The 23001-nt window shown below is 37.9% G+C and overlaps 1 protein-coding gene across 1 annotated transcript in view; it reads left to right on the forward strand.

Annotated features, from left to right (window-relative positions):
• The first annotated feature begins 1094 nt into the window (after positions 1-1094).
• Positions 1095-23001, forward strand: part of GTF2A1L (general transcription factor IIA subunit 1 like) — a 48709-nt gene continuing 26802 nt past the window's right edge. The window contains exons 1-5 of the mRNA XM_051975240.1: positions 1095-1197; positions 8680-8781; positions 9021-9144; positions 19960-20015; positions 21613-21706. Coding sequence (XP_051831200.1) covers positions 1177-1197; positions 8680-8781; positions 9021-9144; positions 19960-20015; positions 21613-21706 — 397 coding nt within the window. The 5' untranslated portion in view covers positions 1095-1176. The remainder of the gene's footprint in view (positions 1198-8679; positions 8782-9020; positions 9145-19959; positions 20016-21612; positions 21707-23001) is intronic.

The following is a 23001-nucleotide window of genomic DNA, read 5'->3' on the forward strand; positions in this document are numbered from 1 at the left end:
TGAAAACAGTAGGTATTTAATAAATATTCTTATAATATAATTTTATAATTATCTATCTTATAATATGTTTATAATTCCAAGTTTGGAATTCTCTCATTTCCTCTCTTCCCCTTCCCCCCTCCCCCCAAGCTTTCTTTAAATAGCAGCTGAAGTCCTACTTTCTGCAGGAAATCTTTACCCAGTGCTCATTGATCTTAGTGACCTTCTCTGAGATATGGTCCAATATCCTCTATCACCTATCGCATTGTCTGTCTATCCATCATCTATTCATCCATCTATCAATCTTCTATTATCTATTTATCCATCCAGCTTGTAACATCTATCTATCCACCTATCTCTTATTTATACACAGCTGTTAAAACGTTGTTGCCCCCATTAGGTTTTTTGAGGACGGGACGTCTTTTTCCTTTCTTTGTGGTCTCAGCACTAAGCGCACTTCCGGGCACACAGTTGGCACTTAATGCTTGCTGACTGGATTGGAAACCTGTTCCAGGGACCCGACCCACGTGGGGGTGGCGTGGGGAGAGCCATTATTTATTATGCCCTCCCTCAGTCCCCGAGTCTCTCCACCCGCAGCACAGGAGGAAGACTCTGGATGCAAAGTGAGAGCAGTGAAGCTCTGGGGCACAAGGCAAAGAGCAGCTGGGCTTGGCGCTCAGCGGACTTGGATTCAAATAATGACCGACACCTTCTATCTGGGTTAATAGATAATATCCTCCAGACCTCAGTTTCCTTATCGATTAAAAAAAAAAGGCGTCTGGGCCGGAGGGGCCTTGAAAGCCTGTACAGCTGGTGGATAGAGGAGCGGATCCTGGGAAGGTCGCGCTGGGCGTGCTCCCCCCGGTCTAGGGCTAATTCCACCGTTAACCCTTTCCCTCCCCTACTCTTCTGGTCTCCCCTGGTTAACTCTCCATCCTTTCAGTTTAACCCCTCCTCTCACCCCACCCCCACTCCACATGCTTCCTGCGGAGGGATACCTCGCCTCCCCTCCCCCCCGCATTCACACTCGCCCCCTCCCCCTTTAGGTGACCCAGCCCAGCTGGCTCACGGTTAAGGCGGCGGGGGGCCGGGCCAGCGTAGGGGTGCAGCGGCTGCGCGGGGGGTGGGGCGGGCGGTGGGCGTTATAGACGGGAGCCGCCCGCAGGGCGGGGCTGGGCTTCGAGGAGAGCCGCGGTCATGGCGTACGCCAACCCCGTGGTAAGGTTGGGTCCGAGGCCGCTGCGGGCGGGCCCGCCCTCCTCTTCCTCGCCCGCCCTCCTCTTCCTCCTCTTCCTCCTCCTCCTCGGGGGCCCTCGACGCCCCAGCAGATCCCTACCCCGCCCCCTTCAAGTTCAAAACTAGTGGCGCAGTCTCTGCCCCTGCCCCCCACCCCTCCTGTCTCACTTTGGGGTGAGACCGGGGCGGTCTCCCTATCTCCCTGAAAGTCGAAGGCAGGGGCTACACGGCTTCTTCTAGGGCGGAAGAAGCAGGTTCTCCTATCCCCGGGAATCCCCCCTGGACTGGCAGGCCCTTGTCTGGAAACGTGGGCCTAGCCTCGGGGCCTAGTTACCGGGGATTTGGAGGGACACGTTTCCTCCGCCGCAAGATAAACTAAGCAGGCTGTAGACTGAAAAGTCCCATCCTTCCAGGCCCTACATTTTACAGATGGGGAAACCGAGTCCCGCTCCCAGTGACTTGTCCGGGGTCACACAAGGAGTCTGGGAACTTCCGCTTGGCCTCAAAGCGCGGGGGTGGGGCGGGGGCGGGCCGGGGGTTTGTGGCGAGTCAGATTTTGGCCTGGAAGCAGGTAAGATTTGGCTGTAGTTAGTTAGTGCCTTGGAGACTCGGAAGAGAGGCGATGGGTGCCGGGTCCAATTGCATCGCATCGTAGTTCAGGGGTTGCAACCTCACCCCCAACTCTTCTTTTTAGGTAGAAACGGGTTTAGTGAGTTGGCCAAAGTGACACCAGGTCTGAGTGACAGAGGTGGGATTTGAATTTTAGGGTCGCAGGTTACTTTGCCTCCCATCATGGACTTGGAGGGATTCCTGGTTAGTCGATTGTTAGCCGAGCTGATCTTTGAACCCCCTTCTGTCCCTGACAGTCTATGAACGTTGGGATATTTGCGAGAGTAATTACTTTTTTGGGGTGATTGAGCTGTTACCGAGGTATTAACTTGCAGGATTGGGGAAAATGTTTTTTGGGAACCAAAATATAACCCCTTCCATCCTACAACAGTTGTTTACATTCTTTTGCACATCTGGGGGCTTGGTATTCTCCTATTTGTTTTTGTTGAAATATAGCTATTTTGTAACATTGCTTCCTTCTACTTCTTCCAATCCCAAATGTGTAGTTGGTTGGTATCTTTGAATTTCTGAGGATTGGGGAGTTTGAATAAATAATGGCCCGTGGGAATAATAATAGAATTTATCTAGATCTTTAAGGTTTGCAAAACATTTTATAAAGTATCTTTTTAGTCCTTACAACAACCCTGGTAAATAGGTGGTATTATTCCTCATTTTACAATTAAGTGATTTGCCAGTGCCATTTAGTTCAACCCCTTCATTTTACAGATGAAGAAATATTTCCAGATAGATTGAGTGACTTCTCCAGAGTCACATAATTGTCAGAGATAGGTTTTAAACCCAGGTCCAGAATTCAAGAACGTTTTCCACAGTACCATTTGGTTTACAAATAATGTTAATTTCATTTGAAGAGAAATGAGTTGTTAAGACAATTTGAGTTATTAAAAGTTTAAGGAGTAATGAGTTGTTAAATACTAATATTCCAGTGTGTATTTCAAGTATGGCTCATATATTTATTGTAATTTGTGTTAAGTGTTTGTGGATGGAAATATAAATATGCCATCTATTCTGCTTTTTAAAGTGATTAGCTAATTCTAACAGCATTGTTTCTGGGAGGGAAATAGTCATCAGTTGTCTATATTCTTTATATGTCTGTTTCTAATAAAGATTGGCTGTTGTCCTTTGTTCTCCAAGAGGACCAAAATAACATCACTGAGTTAGTGTGTCCAACTGTGGCTGATCAGACCAATGTGAGCTTAGAATGCTCTGCCACAGGTCAGACACAAATAGTCCCCATGAACATTTAGAGTGGAGTGTCATAACTTTGTGCATCATGCATTTCTTCTGAGCTAATTCAATTCTGCTTTGCTCATAGGACATAACACCTTCTCAGATGAGGGCTCGCCATGCCGGGCAGTCCTGTGCCAATGTCTCCCATGTCATATAATCAATTCTAAAGTTTTTAAGAAAGACCTTGAGTGTCCTTGTATCATTTTTTCGGACCACCTTGTGAGTGCTTACCCTTTGTGAGTTCTCCATAAAATAGTCTTTCTGGCAAGTATACATTTGACATTCCAAGTATGTACCCAGCCCAAAGGAGTTGTGCTTTCTGTGGCAGAGTTTGAATATTTGTCAGATTAGTTTGAGAAAGACCTCAGGGGCTGATATCCTCCCAGCTGATCTTCCTGAAATAATTCAGATGGAAGCAATTTATTTTCCTGGCATGGTGGTGGTACAGTGTCCAGGTTTCACAGGCATACAGCAACAAGATGAGCATAACAGCTCTGTAAACCTTCAGTTTGGTAGGTGGTCTAATACCTCTCCTCTCCTGTACTTTCCTTCGGAGCCTCCCAAACACTGAACTAACTCTGGCAGTAGGTGTGTCAACTTCATTATCAATGTGGACATTCCTGGAAAGTATTCTGCCAAGGTAAGCGATTTATCTACAGCATTCAAAACTTCTCCATTTGCTGTAACCATGGTTCCACATATGGATGATGTAGTGCTGGCTGATGAAGTATCTGGGTTTGCTTGGTGTTAATTTTTTGACCAAAAGTAGTGAAAGTACAATTATCTGCAAACAAACACACAAAATGTGTGCATCAGCACTCCCTCCATTTTAGTTTTGGCTTGGAGCATTTTCAAGTTGTAGAATTTACCATGGACTTTGATGCTATGTTTGTCCTCATTCAAGGCATTTGACAACATGGCTGAGAACATCATGCTAAAAAAGGATGGAAGCAAGCACACAGCCTTGTTTTATTCCATTGGTGACTGGGAAAGCTGGAGACCATTGTTTATTGTCCAGAACACAGGCAAGCATCCCTATTGTGAAATTGATGAACTTCTTTGGACAACCAAATTTTAACCATATCAGCCATTTTTTGGCCCTTTCTGAAGCCATATTGGCTCCCAGATAGATGACCTTTCAGGTGAAGGATTAGTCTATTAAGGAGGACTCAGGCAAGAATTTTGCCAACAATAACTAAGAGAGAAAACTCCCCCTGTGATTGTCATAGAACAATGTCCTTTACCTTTATAGAGATGGACTGTGGAGGAATCTTTGAACTCCTGGGGCAAAACCTCTTCTTGCCATATAAACTGGAAAATTTTAGTCAGCTTTTGTATGAGCAATGGACCCCCAACCTTGTAAATCTCAGCTGGAATAGAATGGGCAGCAGGTACTTTGGCACATGAAAGGAGCCTAATGGTATTCAAAACCTTTTCAGTTGGAACTTGATTTTAACTTGAGATAAACAGTCAATGGCTTCATCATTGATTGATGATGGTCTGAGAGCATTGTAGAAGCGTTCAGCCCATCTCTTTAGGATCACATCCTTATCATCATAAGTAGCCTTAAGTGTATCATAAAAGCGCTTTGGATTGTTACTACCAGCATGAACTGAATTTCACCTGCCTTCTTACAGAGAAAAGAATCCCACATCTAAGTTTTGATTGTACTTTACTTTTGATGAAATTGAATGCTACCTTCTCAGAGAGATGGATGAACTATCCTGCTGGTATATCCTGTGGAGGTCTCATTTTTCATTTAGCAGCTTATGAATTTCTCCATCTTTTTTGTCATATCAGTCTTCATGTTTGCATGTATTCTGACCCAGATGAGCAAATACAGTGCTATATGCTAAATCTCTGGAAGTTGCTGATCCACTATTGCCAGTTGTGTCATGGTTCAATTTATCAATTTAGCATCAAACTGCTTTCCTTTCAGAGAAGCCTCTAATCTGTTGATATTAATTCTTCTGGAGTCTTATTTCCTTGGGCTGCTCCTTCTGTGGAATGCAAATATTTAGCCTGGAGAAAATAAGTCTAGCGCTCTGCATCACACATTGCCTTCTTTACTCTCACATCCTGTCTTGTCTCTTTTCCTTAAAATCACATAGTGTTAAATGCCAATGTTTGCTGTGAAGATGCATCCACTTAGTTTTATTGTGATTAGATAAACCTTGTTAGTGATGAGAAGGTCATGGGATGCACAAGTCTTCAGTCAGTGACCTTTGCTGTTGCAGTTTGACTCCCTTCCTCTCAAGGACCATATTTGGTAGTCTGAGCCTACTCACGCAGAATTACAAGCTTGTTTCTTTTGGCACATTGATGATAAGGGTCTCCAGGTCTTCATAAATTTTTCTTTGACCTTATCAAGGTTTGTCACACTGAGAATATAGGCACTAATGATAATGTCACAGCGTTTTCCTGCAAGTGGCAATCATATTGTCATGAGCCTATTGTTCTCTCCTCTTGGAAGGCATATGAGTTTGTTTACTAGGTTAATTTTGATTCCAAACCCTACATCAGCTTCATGGTGGTCTTCACTATGGCCTTTCCAGCAAACTACGTCCAGCTCCTACTTCAGTAAGTTGTCCTTTTTTTGCCAGCCTTGTTTCACTCAGGACTGCTATTTGGATATGATACCTGTTGAGTTCTTTTGCAACGAGAGCTGTTCGTCTTTCAGGTCTACTGGATTTTGTGTTGTCTATAAGTATGTGCACATTCCACGTACCAGTGGTGAGTGGAATCGACTTTGCAGAAGCTGTTGTACATTTTTTAGTGTTTTGACTTCAGGATGGAATCCTGCCTGCTGCAGTAATTAGACCAGGGTTGGGTAATTGGGCAATTTTTAGGGGCACCTTTTCTAGCCCCCTCCTTATACTTGGAGGTGAGCAGTGTGATCCTTAAAGTGCTGCTCAAATTCACCCCGGGGGTTGCTGAATCCCTTTGCTGCTTCCAATGAGGTAATGACCCTATGATCTGGAGTGCTGGTGTGCAAAGATTGTGACTACAGCTCCCAGGGATTCTGCACGTGCTGCTTCATTATTTGTCTATTGCCACAGGACTTTGAGATCTTAATAGTAAAATGATATGGTGAGGTCTTTTTGTTCGTGTATAAATTTGTAATTAAGTGAGGCAGAATTGCATGAAGTTGCCAGCCTCACTCTTTCTTCCAGAGTCATCACTGCCCAGTGGCAGGACAGAGCCAAGACAACTGTCAGGTGGACATCAAAAGTGGAAAGCAGCCCTCTAAAGGACTTGGCAGCCTTCACTTCAGAGATACAAGGTCTTCCCTGAACACATCCTATACCCTACACACCTACACACAGAGAAGTCAATATAATTTTTTTCCTTAAGAGTCTCAGAGGAGGGGCTTTGTCTAGTAATTTTATTCTAGCTGATTCTTTCTAGCCTTTTATTGCAACAGAATCTTAGGGAAGAGTTTGAAAGGATTTTGGTCCTAAGGACCCTTATTTTGAATGTAGTCAAAGTTAGATGGATCTTACTAGAAAGAATTTCTCTGCTTTATTTTCTTAGTGAATTTTTCTGGAGGAAAAGCTTTGATTGTTGTTGTCTATAGTCATGTAATTATACTGAGTATTTCTTTCCTTTTCTTCTCTCTCCTCTTCCTCTCCTCTCCTCTTTTCTTCTTTTCATCATAGGCATTATAGTATTTGGACCTGAAAACTCTGTAGGTGTATATGAGTGTATGTCTGGAGTAGGTAAGGTAAAGATTGTTTGGGAATATGCCATTTTATATTTTGGTTGGGTAATGTCAGAAAAACTGAGGCAAGATAGAGATTAGAGAGTTTTTAATGTTTTATTTGGATTGCTGAGCGGGAGAGATTTTCTGGGACCAAAGGTATCCATTTTGGTTACAGGGCTGATGTCTTAAAGCATTCAGCATCAACATCAAATGTGAGATTCCAGTGATTTTTATATATGTGGATCCAAGATTTTGGAGAGAAAGGGGTGAAGTCTAAACCCTGGTAAACACTGGAATTTTCAGAAATGGACCATAAATCCGATTCTGACAGGTTAGAGGGTAGGACCATAAATTCTGATAAAGTGGTTGCGAAGGGAGTAGACAGTTTGAGACAGAAAGTCTGGAACTTAGAGATAGAAGATGCCAATTAGGTATCTGAGATAGGACATCTGGAATTTTATCTTTTGGAATGCCAGAGTGCCCAGATCTCTACAGCCCTAATTATCTCAGTCCTAATGAACAGAAAAGGGGAGTTGTAATCAGGGGGATTGAGGCAGAATAGTTAAGGGAAACTGAGGCAGGACAATAAAAGGGAACTGTGGCACAACAGTTAAATAAATTTAAATGATACTTCCCATATTGCCACTGGGTGATTTAATGGAATACAGAACTGACCAGTAATTAGCATCTTTGGTTGGTAGGTGAGGAGTATAACTTATATTATTCTGAAAGCTAGACTCATTTAATATTGGATTTAATGTTTATTTTTGCCCACTGATCAACAGCATTTAGTAATTTACATAAACTTCATATTATGGCTGAATTAACTACCCCTCCCATTCCCCCGAAAACTACTGAGGTTTTTAGAGTGTATTGGTTGTTGGATTTCTTAGCTTTATATGACAAGAAATGAGTTTTATAAATTGAATGATGGACTTGGAGTCAGCAGACCTAGGTGAAATTGGAAACCAGGTATGTATCCTGGATAACTTAGTGCCTTGGTTTTCTCATCTATAAATGAGGAATGTGCTATTATGGGGGAAGGATAGCTTTAGAGTTTAGAAGACTTGCATTTAACTCCTGTCTCTGACTTATACCAATTGTGGGACCAAGTGGGCAAGTCACTTGATGTGTAAAATAATGCCAAAGTACCGTAAACTTCAGAGAAACTTCTGATTTGTATGAAAAGAGTTTTCCAGTTTCCACACCAAGGAATTCCCTCTCACTGATAAAATCAATCATTTGAACTGTTTTTCCCCTTACTATCAGGGGGTTGTAATGAGGAAGGTGCTTGGAAAACCTTAAAGCAATATAAAAGTATTTGTTGTCACTGCTACTTTAATCTGACAAGAGACCAGAATTTTGGATTCATTTGCTTTGGTAGAAGAGACTGACCATGGCATTAACCTGTAATAGGTGTTTATTTTGCCTTTCTAGCTTGTATATAATAAAAATCCAATAGTGGGAATAGTATACTTAATGTCTTATAGAAATTTAAAAAAATTATTGGCCTTTTGAGAAGTGAGTCATTGGAAAACAGGTTTATTTCTAGATCACTTAAAATTCATTCCTCACTTTGTAGGAATAGGGAGAGTAAACATTTGGCACATATGCTGATGGCTCCAATAACAGTACAACTTCATGGGATTATTGTTCCATGCTTCAGTGAAGTCTTCCAACTGGGTCTTGCAGATAGTGCATGACTGTATTCCTCTTTTGAGTCAGGAAAGATTTGTGTCAGGCTAATAGTATTGTTCAGGATAAGGAGGAAGCTTAGTAAAAATCATTTTGTGTGCTGTCTTTCTCATATTTAAATTGAAACGGGCCAAAGTTGTACATACTTAATCAAGGCTAAATAAATTAAAACCTGAGAATTAAAAATCCTAACAATTACTTTTATTCAGCCCAAACTCTACAGATCTGTCATTGAAGATGTGATTGAAGGGGTTCGTGAGCTATTTACAGAAGAAGGGATAGAAGAACAAGTCCTGAAAGACTTAAAGCAGGTTTGTAGTAGTTTAAAAAAAAAGGTGTTTTTTTCCCCATCTAGAATTTCTTAATCTAGAAAACTGATAACCAATGCAATGTTCTGCATTGTAATTATTGTTTATTATTTAAAATTACTGCTTAGATCTAGTTATTTATTTTGCTAACACTTAATATTTTAAAAAGTTGATTTTTCAATTGAAACAGATAAAACAATTATTTCTATTTTTTAAAAGAGAATTTTCCCCCCTTCTTATAGCTATGGGAGACGAAGGTGATGCAGTCCAAGGCAACAGAAGGTTTCTTCAGAAATAGTCACCCAGGCCCTCTCTTCACTTTGCAGTTGCCACATAATTTGCACCAAACAATACAGACGTCAACAGGTTGGGTATAGTTTATGAAGGAGCATTGTGATTCAGAGTTACTGGGTTCTATTTTTTTCTAAATTAAGAAAAGTATTGGTCACTGGGGAATATTTTCATATTCAATATAAACTCCCCTTCAAATGGGTCTAAGATAAGGTTTTACCTTGTAGGTGTACCATTACTAGTTTCATTTTGCAAACGATCACTAACCTGTAACTAAAGCATGAAGTAAAAAAAGATCTTGCATCAAATCCATAAAATTCTTACTTGAATACTACCAAAGGACATATTGCATGGGTTAGGTTCTGTGGGGAATAGCTTAAGGAACCGTGTGTGTGTGTGTGTGTGTGTGTGTGTGTGTGTGTGTGTGTGAGATAGATATGCACATAGGTACATGTATATACACATACATATAGATAACATTTATTAAGCTCCTTTTGTGTCAGGCCTTGTGATAAGTTCTGAGAATAGAAATATAAATAAACAAGAAAGAATAAATGCTAAATCTACTTAGAGCATCACTATATATATATTTCATATATATATTTATATATTTTATATATATATTTAAAGCAGAACAGGAAGTTTATGAAAATAAGAAGAAAAGTAAGGCTATTTCTTTGTTTTAGATTCACAAAATAATTACTAGAAATTTACAACATGAATTTCACCCTTATTTTAGACCCTTTGAATCTATTTTACTGCTGCTAAGGAAATGTTTCTCCCTAACTATAGTGTATCTATTTAAATAATACTGATTAGCTGATAAAAGATAAAAATTGATGTTGCTTCTGACTCAGCAATATTTTATTTAATCTTCTTTGGCTTTTTTTTTCCCTGCATAGATCTTTTTTGTTTCTCTTGGCATATACATAATAAATTTTACTAAAATCAGTTCAAAGGAACAAAGTAGAATAGATGAATGTTTGCAAGAAATACATAGGGAATTAGGAATTAGTCAAGAAATCCTATAATATCTTTATTATTTGGATATGTTAGTGAGGGGTTCATAATTTGGGGTCCAGAGATCCCATTTGTGAATAGAAATTTTTTTTGGGGATGTGTATCTGTGAACCTGGATGAAAAAAATTTCATCTTTATTTTCACTAGCTTCTAATTGAAATTAAACACTTCCATCAATTGCTGTAGCAATTGCTTTTCATTTAATATCATGTAGATATCTTTCTCTACTATCTCTTATTTCACCTTCTAATATGAGGTGACCTTTTTTTACTTCTACTTGTACTTTTAATCCTTTATCTTGTCATCTTCAGAAAATTTGCTCCCCTGTAATTTATAATGTCTCTCTCTATTAAAAAAAATCTTATTTGATCTAGCCTTTTCTGCTGACTGTCATCTTCTAGCTCTCCTTTCTTTCATGACTCAATCCCTTAAGAGAGCCTTACAATTAGTATCTCTACGTCCTCTGTCTTCTGGTTTCTGACATCATCATTCAACTGAAAGTACATTTTCCAAAGTTACCAGTGGTCTCTTAATTGCCAAATTTAATGACTTTTTCTTCAATTCTCACTCTTGTGGATATTCTCTCTTCTCTTTAGGTTTTCATGACACTAGTTCTTCTCCTACTTACCTTCCCTGATCTTTTCACTCCATTTTGCTGGATTTCATCTAGATCTTGCCTACAAATCCTATCCTAGGATTCTTTTCTTCCTTTCTGTTTAGGGAATCTCATCAGCTTCTGTGAATTTAATTAACTCTGTGGACATAATTCTTAGGTCTATGTTTCCAGTCCTAAGCTTCTTCCTCACCTTCAGTCTCATAATCTTGTTAAGGAAGTCGCTGTTTCCCAGAAATCCCAGACCAAATCCCGTATTTGACATCTTGAACTAGATACATGGAAGTCATTTCAAACTCAACATGTCTAAAATGATTTAGCTCCATTCCTCTCTTTCTATTAAGGGCATTGTCCTACTCTCTGTCTCCAGATCTGCAACTTGCATTATCCTTAATTTCTCATTCGTCTTGCCTATGTAATTTGTTTCCACATTTAGTTGTTTTTAATTTTCTGACATCTTTCATATGTGTCTGCTTCTCTTCCACTCGCACCTGCTAGCCTCCTGGTGGGTTGACTTGCCACAAGACTTTCCATGCTAAACCGCATTTTATTAATTAAATTAATGTTCCTAACATTCCAGTCTGATTCTTACTCTCCCTCATGTTCCTTGGTGAATTCCAGTGGTTCTCTATTATTCCTAGGAGTAGATATAAAATTCTCTCATTGACTTTAAGTTAATTGTTATTTTCTTATACTGATTGACTCTTAGTATTTTTTTTGTAAATTCTCCAAAGGGTTCACTAAATGTGCTAGGAATACATCTCTCAGAGTCAGTCAAAAACATTAAGTGGTTACTATGTGTAACCACAAGATACAAAGAAAGTCATAAGATATTTTCCTGCTCTCAAGGAGCTCGCCATCTAATGATCAATTTCTTGACATTGATACCAGAGGAGTACATCCTCTGTGGCTACCTCTTGTTTTTGTAGAATCCAGCTTCTTTTGCTTTTCAGCCATCTATCTCTTAATTGATAACTTTACAGCCTGCTTCTGCCTACCACATGTCTCTTCATTATCTTTTGGTGACATTCAAAAAAGTTATCAAACTCCTTGACTTCCAGCATATAACATCACCAGAAGAATGGTGTTAAAAAGATGAAAAAACTTGGGTATAGAAATAAGTCCTTGGTGTCTTTATTGCACCCTCCAAAGGGTTTATAGGAAGGTAGGGACAAAAATCAAACAATATAGAAGCAAATCACTTTTTTCATCCTTACAAGGAATATACCCATATCAAGAAAATCACATAGGCACTAAAGTATCAGAGTAGTCATGACATTGTGGAATTCACTGACCATCTAGTCCCTAATTTTCTATATTAAAAATAGTGGAAAATGTCTCAAAGGCCATCAAACCTGCTCTTTCCTGCCTGCTTTTTGGGCTTAGCAGATTGTCTATTTGCAGTGTCTATTAAAAATATTTGCAGTGTCTATTAAAAATATTTGAACTGATGGACCAATTCTATAGATTGTCCAGATTATGGTATACAGTAGTGGAATGGATAATAAGTTTTTTTTTTTTAAACACTTTTGGGTGATCATGGACCTTGTAGTAGGAATATCACCTGTTTATGTAAGTAGAAATGGCTGCATTATAGGGCAGGGGGAAGAGGCCATCATTAGCATCATTTTTTTGACTTCCTTGCCTTTGAAACTTAAGACTCGGCCTATAGGGAATTAATATGTAAGAGTTTAATGGAATTCTGTTGCTTCATAGCTATGCCATTTTAGATCTTATATCACTTGTTTGCTACAGTGAACATGGAGGTAAAGTATCATTTTATTTGGATTATTGTCTTTAAAAAAACTTATGAATTGTATCCTTTTTATCTTTTGTTAATAGTAAAATAATTTTGATTGCACTTTGTCATGACTATCTTGGTGCATTTTAATTTTGCATTGAATTACTATATTCTCCTGATATGTTTAGTCCAGAATAATTTTTTTTCTTTAATATTCTGGATCTTGAAATAAGAGTTATCTGCAAACAAGAGCATCCAGTTGACGTGACCTAATTATAGGGAATCTTGAGATTTGGACTCTGTGCTAGACATTTCCTATGATATTGGCAAACCCTTGATGGTGAGAATTGGTTTCTCAGTTCTTTGCTTTACTTCGTATTTGTAATCAGAGGTTTTTGAACAAAGTAACTTCCATTCTTTCAGACTTTGAGGAATCTTGCATGATTTAAAAAAATAAAATGTTATTGATCTTTTATTTTTACATTGTCTTAAATTTTTCCTTGTATCCCTTTTGTTCTTTCCCCTCTCTGAGAGCTATTCCCTATAAAAGAATTTTGAATCTTGTATGATTTTGATGTATGTGTAGGAGACATCTGGTTGAAAGAAAGCCTTTAAGGTGATGATTTGTGCTATCAAAATACTTTTTTATAGTCACATGATAAATAGACTTTGTACTTTTTACTCCTTTCTATTAATTGTGTGCCTGAGAAGATTGGTCCTTTATAGAATGTTGTCTTGAAAGTTTGTTTTCTTCTAATATCTTCATCAAAGATGCCATTTTGTGTGTGTGTGTAGGTTTTTCTTATAAAAATGTTCATAGATATGGGGGAGCAAGCCTCTGGGCTGGTAGTTATTATTATTCTCTTGGTATATTGATAAGTTTTGAATGTTTTTCTGAACCTTTGGTTTCCTCCCCTCTCTCAAATGCCTTGACAATCAGTTTCTCTGGGACCTCCAGATTGTGTTTTTCCCATGTATGGCTGCTTTTGCAAAGACTTAATCTAGTCAAGCAGTTCTTCCTACTTTGCACCATTTCTACATGCTGATATGCAATGCTTGAAATAGTCATGTTCTAATTATTTTTGGAGATGTTTTCATATCAGGATTCTCATTGTATTATTTTAAATGAATATAATCTGTAGACTAGCTTAAGTCAAATGTAAAAAAAAAATAGCAAAAGCAGATATTTTCCCCTAGTGTGTTAGGGCTGTTTCCTGCCATATAGAATGAAAGTAGTTGAAGGATTATGGGTAAATATACCCCTAACTGAGCCTTTAGCTTAGGGAATGCCCAGAATGAGGGGATTTCTATCACTTTCTCTGATTTATATTGCTTAGATCATTTCCTGCCTTGAATGTTGTTCAGAGCCCTGAGAGGATAAGGACTTGCTCAGGGCCACACAGAAAATATATATGTCAAAGATGGGTCTTCAACCCTTGTCCTGACACCTGGTGCGCTGCCTGCTGCCCTGCCTCTCTATTCTGAGTGAATGGAGTGTGAAGGAGAGCTGGGGACCCTGGCCTGCACTTTGCAAGGCTAAAGAGTGAGCCTTGTTTGGGACTGGGATTGTGGGGTCGCCTGAGGCCCGAGAGGCCGAATTCCCATTGCCATTTTACCCATGTAGTTTTGATCCAGTAACTTGGTTTCTCTGAGTCATGTTCCTCCTGTAAAATGAGAGAGTTGGATCAGATTTTTTCTCAGCTATAAATCTGTTTCCCTGAGAGGTCTGAACATTCCCATTGATTGAATCCCAGCATTTGGGGGATGATTTGCTGTCATCAGACCCTGTTGCATAGCGGAGCCACCTCAGTCTGGGAAGGGACTAGGGCAGATTTGTAGCAGAGACTTAGAGGTGGGGAAAATGGAGACAGGCTCGAAAGTAGCTTTGGAGCCTGCAGGTGGAAGTTCTGCCTTGGTACAGCTTTGTGCAGAGTCCACCTATTCCTCTCTTTTTTTCCATGCCCAGAGCGGGCAGCCATGGAGGTCTCCCATCCTGAGAGGTGGCAACAGTGGGAGAGCCCCAGTAACAGACAGATATTAGTGGGGCTTGGCCCCTGAGGTGGCAGACATGGGGGGGAGAGCTCTGTGATTGGGGGGCTGACACGGGACCCCTTGGCAGAGTGACTGGCGCTTCTGTGCCCAGCCTGAAAGGAGGATCGATTGTGAAGGGGAGAAGAGGTAGAATCGCATAGTTTCTTTTGCCTCCATGACGCGGGCTTGTGCTGGTCCAGTGGGTGAGAATTGATTTCCATTTGCTCACAAATGCTTTTACTTTACGGTCTAGGATGAAGCCATGAGGCTTGAGGACTGTCGCGTGCTCTGACAAAGCTAGGACTTATTAGAGGGGAAAGGAGAAATGTCTTCAGCTGTTCTGTAGATCTTTTGTTTAATATTCTTTCTGGGGGATGAAATAAATGCTAACCTGTTATCTGAAGTATTGTTAGCTGGGTGCTGTGTATAGGAGCTAAGGGCATTTTCCCTGACATCTGTAGGTGCTGAGAAATGATCTTTATTCTGAACTTTCCTGGGAAGGTTTGGATGGGAACAAAGTAAGCCAGACTTAATCTATATAAACCTAGATTTTAGAAGCCAGTGACATTCTTATTAACTTCTTATACTTTTTATTATTCCAATTTGCTGTTTTGTCAAATGACATTTTGTCAAATGTCAAAAACAGGCATTTTTATTCTGTTGTAAACTCCTGGCAATATTTATTTATCATCCCACCCTCCTTTTTCCCTTTCTAATTTAAAACATTAGCATGTGAAATAGTTTTTAGTTTTTATTTGTCTTTTGAAGAATTTTTGATCCTGAGGAGAAGGTAAAGGTTCTTCTTTCCCTTCGCCTTAACCCTATTTTATCTCAAAGCCACATTTTGGAACACCTTTGCTGTTTTTTGTTCTTCTTAGTAGATAGTGCAATACTCCAATTTTGCCACAAGATGGTAATATTACCAGTGATTAAGATCCGGGAAAAAAAAAAAAAAGTTCTGCAACTAGCTCAGATATTACTAGTCCTTATTCAATTCTCCATTTGGATTCTATACTCCAGATGTTAGAATAATAGAAATAATTACATTTAAGACAAGGAAATTTTCCTCCTCTTCTCCATTTTTAATGAAGTAGTTCAAGGCAAAGAAACAATTTAAACTGTTTTTGTAGAGTGCAAATTTAGTCTTGTTTTTATACCTTTTTATCTTCAGCCCTCTTACAAGTGAGACTCGTAAGTAAATAGTCTTATAAATCTGAGATGCCTCTTAATTACAGTACCCCCTCTTTCTGAGGGATTTGATTTTTTCTTTGTCTTTTCAAAGCCGTGGTTACTCTAGGATTTGTATAGAATTCCCCCAGATGAAATCATGCCTTCCTAGTGACTCCTCACTATCTTGGGTATCGAGCTGAAATTGAGTTTACAGAAAAAAACTAAATTGCTTTAGTATGAAAGGAGAAGATCTCCTCCTAATGCCCCACTTAAACAAAATAATCTACAGATTAATGACTACATCCATGAAGCTATCATGAAGCTACCTTTTCTCTCTCTTGCAAAATTTCCAAAATTTTGCCTGAATGTCTTGACAAGATATATGACTATCAAGACCATTTAGTTGGTTTTGTCACTTTCTGATTCAGTAGTCTTGAATTTCAGGTCTTTACTGCCATCCTAAGATATCTGTAACTCTAAATGCCAGTTCAACTTTCTCTTCTTTCCTTGTGATAACATGCCCAAATTGAGAAATGTTGTAAAAATTGCACAAATAATAAAAAATGCTACCGCAGTTGTTGGCTACCAATAACAACTGCCCCCCACCAGATTTTTAAATATCCGATTTATTCTTGACTTCCATTTGTGGTTACATTACCAGTTTTTGACCTTTTTGGAATAGCTTCTCTTGGTAGTGATTTCATGTCAATATGAGATGTTCAAAACCCAATGACCCACAGGAACACAATGTTATCCCATCTGGTGCAACTCCCTTATGCTATATGCAGGAAAATGGAGACCTGAAAAGGTTGCATGACTCTTCCCTTGTCACACAAGTAGTTCGAGGGACTTAAATTTTCTAACATATTTCATTTCTGAAAGAAAATGTACTGTAACTCTTTGTTATTTTACAAAATAATTAAAGAAGCTGTACTTATGCAATATGAAATTGATGCAAATTGTAAGCAAAATTTTCAAAAGTTTCTGTAGATAGCCACATATAAATTATAAAGGGAGATCATGACTATTGTGTTCTAACATTTATCTTTAATATGTTCCACACTACTCATTTCACTAACTTCTGGGATGAATTTGGTGTCAAAATCAAATAGCAATCTCTATAGGTTTTGATGAATTGCATTGTAAAATCAAACTGTTAATTAGTTAAATGCCTTTATTTCGCGGGATATAAACTTTTATTAACATAGTTATCTTGGCTCCTTTAAATAAATGTCCTTCAGGATTCCTTGCATATTCTTTTAAAATGGAAAGATTTTTTTCCCTTAAGATAATTGATTATACCAGTTCCGATAACTAATATAATCAGAGTTTGCTTTCCTGACAAGCAATGACTTTAGTTATACTGCTCAAGTTGTGGCCACTTCAGGTAATTAAGACTGATGTCACTGTGATCCTTTACTCCTGTTCTGACACTTGAATATTTCTAATGGAGTGCTTGTTAATGGCAAAACTGGAGATGAACTGAGGATAAAAATAATTTTGTGCTTCATTAATCACCAGGCTTTGCTGTTTCACTTTCTTTCTTTTCTTTTTCTTTTTTAAATAATAGAACCGGAGTCTGCTAATGATCTCTTGAGAGAGAGATATTTTATGTGTTCATGAAGAAATGTCTTTTGTGGACAATTTATTTAGAAAACAAGTATTTCAGGTATTTTCTTTGACTAGTTGAGATGAATCTTCTTCCCCTCCCTCCCCCCACTGCCCACTTATAGAGAATGCTTTCAGGAGCTTAATGTATGCAAAGTGCTTTAGGTGTATTTTCACTCTAACTTGTGAGGTAGGTACTATAGATTCTCTATTTTTTTAGGTGAGAAAATCAGGTTAAGTTACTTGTTCCTCATGGGCATACTGGTGATGAGTTTTGGGAGTAAAATTCAAATCCAGGTCTTTAAAAAAAAATAGGCTTTTAGACTAGAATAAATAAAGTGAGTAGCAGAGATCAAAAGAACAATTTACAAGGAACTGAAGAAAAGAGATTCACTTGTGAATACAATTTCTTCTATATTTGCCTTCTTAAATTGGTATTTGTTGTCATATATTTTGAATCCTTCCTGATGTTCTGCTTGCACAGGATAATATTCTCTTTTGTTTTGTATTGCTTTTCTGTTTTTCTATTTGCTTATTGTTTCTTCAAATAAAATTTTAAAAAATGAAAAAAATGCTTTTATTGGTGCCTTTTAAAAATCACCATTTAAAAATTCCTCTAGCTTTATTCTAGTCTAAAAGCCTATTTTTTTTTAAAGACCTGGATTTGAATTTTACTCCCAAAACTCATCACCAGTATGCCCATGAGGAACAAGTAATTTAACCTGATTTTCTCACCTAAAAAAATAGAGAATCTATAGTACCTACCTCACAAGTTAGAGTGAAAATACACCTAAAGCACTTTGCATACATTAATATAATATAATATAAAATATTATAAATAATATTTTAAATAAGAAAAGAAAGGAGAAAAAATTTATCAAAAAAGTCTTAAAGTATGTACAATGGCACAACATTTATTGACTTCTTGTCTTTGCCAAGGGATGGAGAAAAAAGCATCTCCTCATCCCTTCTTTCAATCCATACTTAATCTTTATAATTTTACAGCATCAACATTTGATTTTTTTGATTAGCATTTTTCTTGTTTACATTGTTATATTCATTGTGTGTGTGTGTAAAATTTTTTTCCTTGGCTCTGCTTACCTTAATATGCATCTCTTCAAATAATTTTTCTGTTTCATGTAGTTAAAATTATCCATTTTATTTTCTCTAATTGTTTCTTTCCCTTGTTCGGTTAAACATATTTCACTTACCCTTAGCTCTGATATATATAGTTGAACAAAAAGGCATCTGGGTGGCACAGGAGATAGAACACTGAGCCTCTTCAGGAAGTCTTCACTTCAAATTTGGCCTTAGACAGTTAATTGCTCTGTGACCCTGGGAGAGTCACTTAGCCTCCGAGTTTCTTCACCTGTCAAATGGGGATAATGATAGCATTATTGTAAGAATCAAGTGAGATAATATATATAAAGTGCTTAGCACAGAGCCTGGCACATAGGAGGTCTTATGTAGATGTTAGCTGCTGTTGTGGTGGTTGTTATTAATCACCAGAAAGTGATATGGATTAGAAATGTAGTGAGAATAAGGGATAATGGAAGAGTCCAAGACCATGTTGTCATTAAACTATTAAAACTTAGAAGGCTTTGAGGAGATTGGTTAGATCCTCTTAGAACCATTTATAGAGTAAATGGGCAAGACTCACATAGGATATGAGAGCAGAGAATGATTATGTTCTCTATCTTCTTGTATATGTGGAATTCTACTTTAGTACCCTAATTATATTGTTGTGCTACAGTTTCCCTAAATTGTTCTGCCTCAGTCCCCCTGATTGCAACTCCACCTCTTCCTTTCTCTCTCCCTTCCTTCCCCAACCATTAGGACTGATATAATTTAGGACTGGCTACTCTTAAGCTTATAAACTGTAAATGTGTAATCTCAAAACAAGGGGAAGTTCAGACATCCTGGCTCCCAAGTCCTCCTAAGTTATCAAGAATTTATGGTCCTCACTCCCCACCCTATCAGAACTGTGGTCTGTTTCTGGGAATTGCTGCATTTACCAGTGTTCAGATTCTACTGCTTTACATATATAAAAATCATTGGAATCTCACATTCATTGCTGGATTCTTTGAGAGGAAAGTCTAATTCAGTCCTGGGGGCAGAATGGATTCTGTTCTGCCTCCAGACTCTCTCTCCCTCTCAGAGCTCCAAATAAAATATTAAAACTCTTTAATCTCTATTTTGCCTCAGTTTCTCTAGCATTGCAATATGAGATAACTTCCCTTCCCCACTCCCAGGGTAATCTTCTTCCCCTGTTTTTCCATTGTTTTCTTAAGATCATCAAGAATCAGTTCCAGACCTTGTTTAGTTGGACTCCCTTTTGTTGCTCAGAATTCTTTAACTCAAGCAGCCTTCCAGTCTCAAGCTCCCCAGGAGCAGGGAATACAGGCATGCACATAGCATATGTATTTCTAAAGGACAGCATTATCTGAAAAACTGGAAGAATTTTTTTCTTTCTGGATGTTTAAAAAAAAAAAGTTTCATTGTAAAGCATTTATCCTAAGTTGTTTTGAAAAAGGAAATATAGCTTAAGATCAAAATACCTTTTGGTAGCAGGCAGTTTTTTGTTTGTTTTTCAAGGAGGTGAATAATGATGTAGTAAATCCACAATAGGGAACTATAATTAATAATTTTGTTAAAACATTTCAGTAAATGCTAACATTTTGTAATATTTATTTTTGTTTCTATGCAGCATCTTTAGTTATTCCTGCTGGTAGAACTATTCCAAATTTCACTACTACAGAACTGGTATGTAAGTGTGTACACCCCGAACACTTCGTGAATGTTGGTGAAGAATTTATCTGTCTCTGACTATTCCTATGTTTCTGTCAATGTTTAAACTAGTTTTTGCTTTGCTGCTTCTTCTTTTTTTCCAAGTTCAGTTGGTATGGATATGATGGTGCTGAGACTGGGTAGAAAGGCATGTGAGTGCCATAATGTAGGTTGCTTAACAACAGTGGGAATATTTGATAACTTTTGTTGGCATTTTTACTGGCTTTTCCAGTGTTTCCCCTCCCAAAAAATAATTAGCATCTGCTAAGCTTGAAACTACGAGGGCACATGGTTATTAGGATGTTTTAGAGCTATTATATATTAGTTGAAAATCAGGAATTATTATAATAGTATAAGTTTCTGGTACTGTTGATAGTGTAATTGATAAGACCTAAATAAAAAATTGAGACTAACTGCCTTTTTTTTTTTTTTTTTTTTTTTTTTAAACAACAACAACTATGCTTATATATAGCACTTTAAATGGAATCTTCTGGCTATAATTTTATAGCTTTATTAAATGGAGCTTAGAACAGCCCAATTTTTCTCTTAGGAACAGATAAGAAAAATCACAATCCATGAAGAAAATTGAAATGTTTGTCATGAGCTTGGAGATATTAGAACCAGTTATCCTTGGGCTTATTTTTATAGGTGTGCCTTGCATAATTCAAATTAGATTTTCATACTCTTGATTTGTGGTCTACCTTTTGAAGGGTAAAGTCTCTATAGAGTAGCTACTTAATTTACACTTATTTCAGGACTACAAAGATATATTATTTTTTTACATGAGTACTTTTTTACCAACACAAATGAATGTCCATCTATCCTATGAGTGGAGGAGGTCAAGAAAATTAACATCCTAGTGGCAAACCTTCTACTGAGCTTCTTCACATAGAGGCTAGGACCTTGGGTAACACGTACAGATGATTCCTATGTCTGTCTCTGAAGCCTTTCTGGCTTGATAGGTTCTGCTGTAGCTTGTATTCTTCCAGCATAACCTTGAAGGCCCGCATATTATCCCTCATATGGAATTGTCACCATTAAAAACAAAAAAGCCCTCCCCAAACAAACAAAAAAAATTAAACTTACCAGAGTTGATGGTAAGAATGGTGGTATTGCTAATGGAAAAAAAAGAATGTCTTTTTATTGAAAATAAAAAGTTATCTAAAATTGTTTAGAAATGATTAATTATAGAACAACATTATAAGACAATGCCTTATCAACATTAGGGTTAAAGATGAACTTAGACCACCTGCAGAACTTGTATGACACTTAGTGTTCCTTGAAACTTGCTTTCAGAATTAGCAGCCTGGGCAAAAAAGGCTGAGTTCTAAAAATAAGACAGAATTTTTTGACTTTGCCAGGATACCAGTAACTTGGGTGAATCAAAGTGACTAAATCTATACTAGTTTAGCTTTATAGTCTTCTATTTGAAAGCATCTTCATTCAGAGAACTCATTCCTAATGAAGTTCGAAGAACATGGTATCAGAACTTTTATCAGGGAAGGAGGGACAAAAGTGGGGATAAAATATTGTATTTTTGTTTAATTTCATGTGATGAAATTTTCACATCTAGGGCACCTCAAATTCCAGTGCTAATTATAGCCTTCCCTCTGGTATTGGTTATCCCATTCATGTACCAGCAGGAGTGACTCTGCAAACAGCATCTGGTGAGAGCAAACTTTATGAATGTTTTTTATTTTAAATTGTTTTAGCTAATCAATTACACAAAATAATAGCAAATAATGTGTTAGTGCTTTAAGGTTTGCCAAGTGCTTTCCTTAAGTTATATCATTTGATCCATATACCAATCTTATGACGTGGGTGCCCTTATTTCCCTTTTACAGATGAGAAAATTGAAACAGAGTGTAAATGGCTTGTTTAGAATCCCACAGCTATTATGTGTCTGACTCAAAAGGCAAACACTGTATCTATCTAGCTATTAGATGATTAGGTCAAATGCATCTATAAAATGTGAAACAAAAGTCCTAAACTGTGGAAAAAAAAGTCTAATGTCCTTCTAACTTTATTCCCCATATGAAGTAGATGTATCATCATCCCTTACACAGTTAGGTTTTTTTAGAGAAGGCTTTCAGTAAGGCAGAAAGAAAATGTGGTTAGAGTCCACAGTATGAAAAAAATCTGACCACTTAAACTTCTCTTCAGCTTTCCCAATATGCTTCCCTCAATTTGACTTGTAAAAAACAAACAAACCCAAACAAGGCATCTTTTCCTTGTGCTATGGCCAGTCCTCAGGGTGTTTCAGCCTAGATGTCAGGAATGCTGGAATTTCAGCGAAATCTCACAGAGCACAGCAAGTCTTTGCTTTTAGTCTTAAGACCTCCAGAAAGTGAGGTACTAGCTGTGGGCCACATTTTCCTGTCCATATAACCCATTTATGTTTATGGATTCAAATTGATGACACTGTGAGATTATTTATTTTGGTTTGGAGGAACACTGCCTCATTTGCATCTTAAATTAATGTTAAAGCAAAAATGAGGTGCCTTTTGATAATAGAGCACAGTGTTCCACAGAATTAAATGGGTTTCTGTGCTTCCAAAGATCCCTGCTTTTAAGGATAGATGCTTCCTTTGTTAATGTAGATTGTAATTACTCATTGCCAAGGTGAAAATGGTTTTTCCATAGCTAACTATATAAATGAAAAAGATTAGCCTAAAAAGTATGCATTAGTTCCTTTATTTAGAACTGCAACATGTCTTTGAGATGATCTGGTCCAATTTTCTCACTTAACAGATATGGATATAGTCAAGAGAGTTGAACTGATTTTGCTCAGTTGTCAAAAAGGTCTAGGATTAGGATCAGGGTCTCTTGACTTTAAATCCAGGACTCTTTTCACTGCATGAGATTCTACCAGAGCAAGTGTTTTGAATTCTTGATCATTTAAGGAGGAAGGGCAACATGGTGTAAACTAGGGTGGAAAGGAGTACAAGCTCCACAAGGGTGG

This window comes from Antechinus flavipes, chromosome 2, assembly GCF_016432865.1.
Source record: "Antechinus flavipes isolate AdamAnt ecotype Samford, QLD, Australia chromosome 2, AdamAnt_v2, whole genome shotgun sequence".
In the NCBI taxonomy this organism is placed as follows: Eukaryota; Metazoa; Chordata; class Mammalia; order Dasyuromorphia; family Dasyuridae; genus Antechinus; species Antechinus flavipes.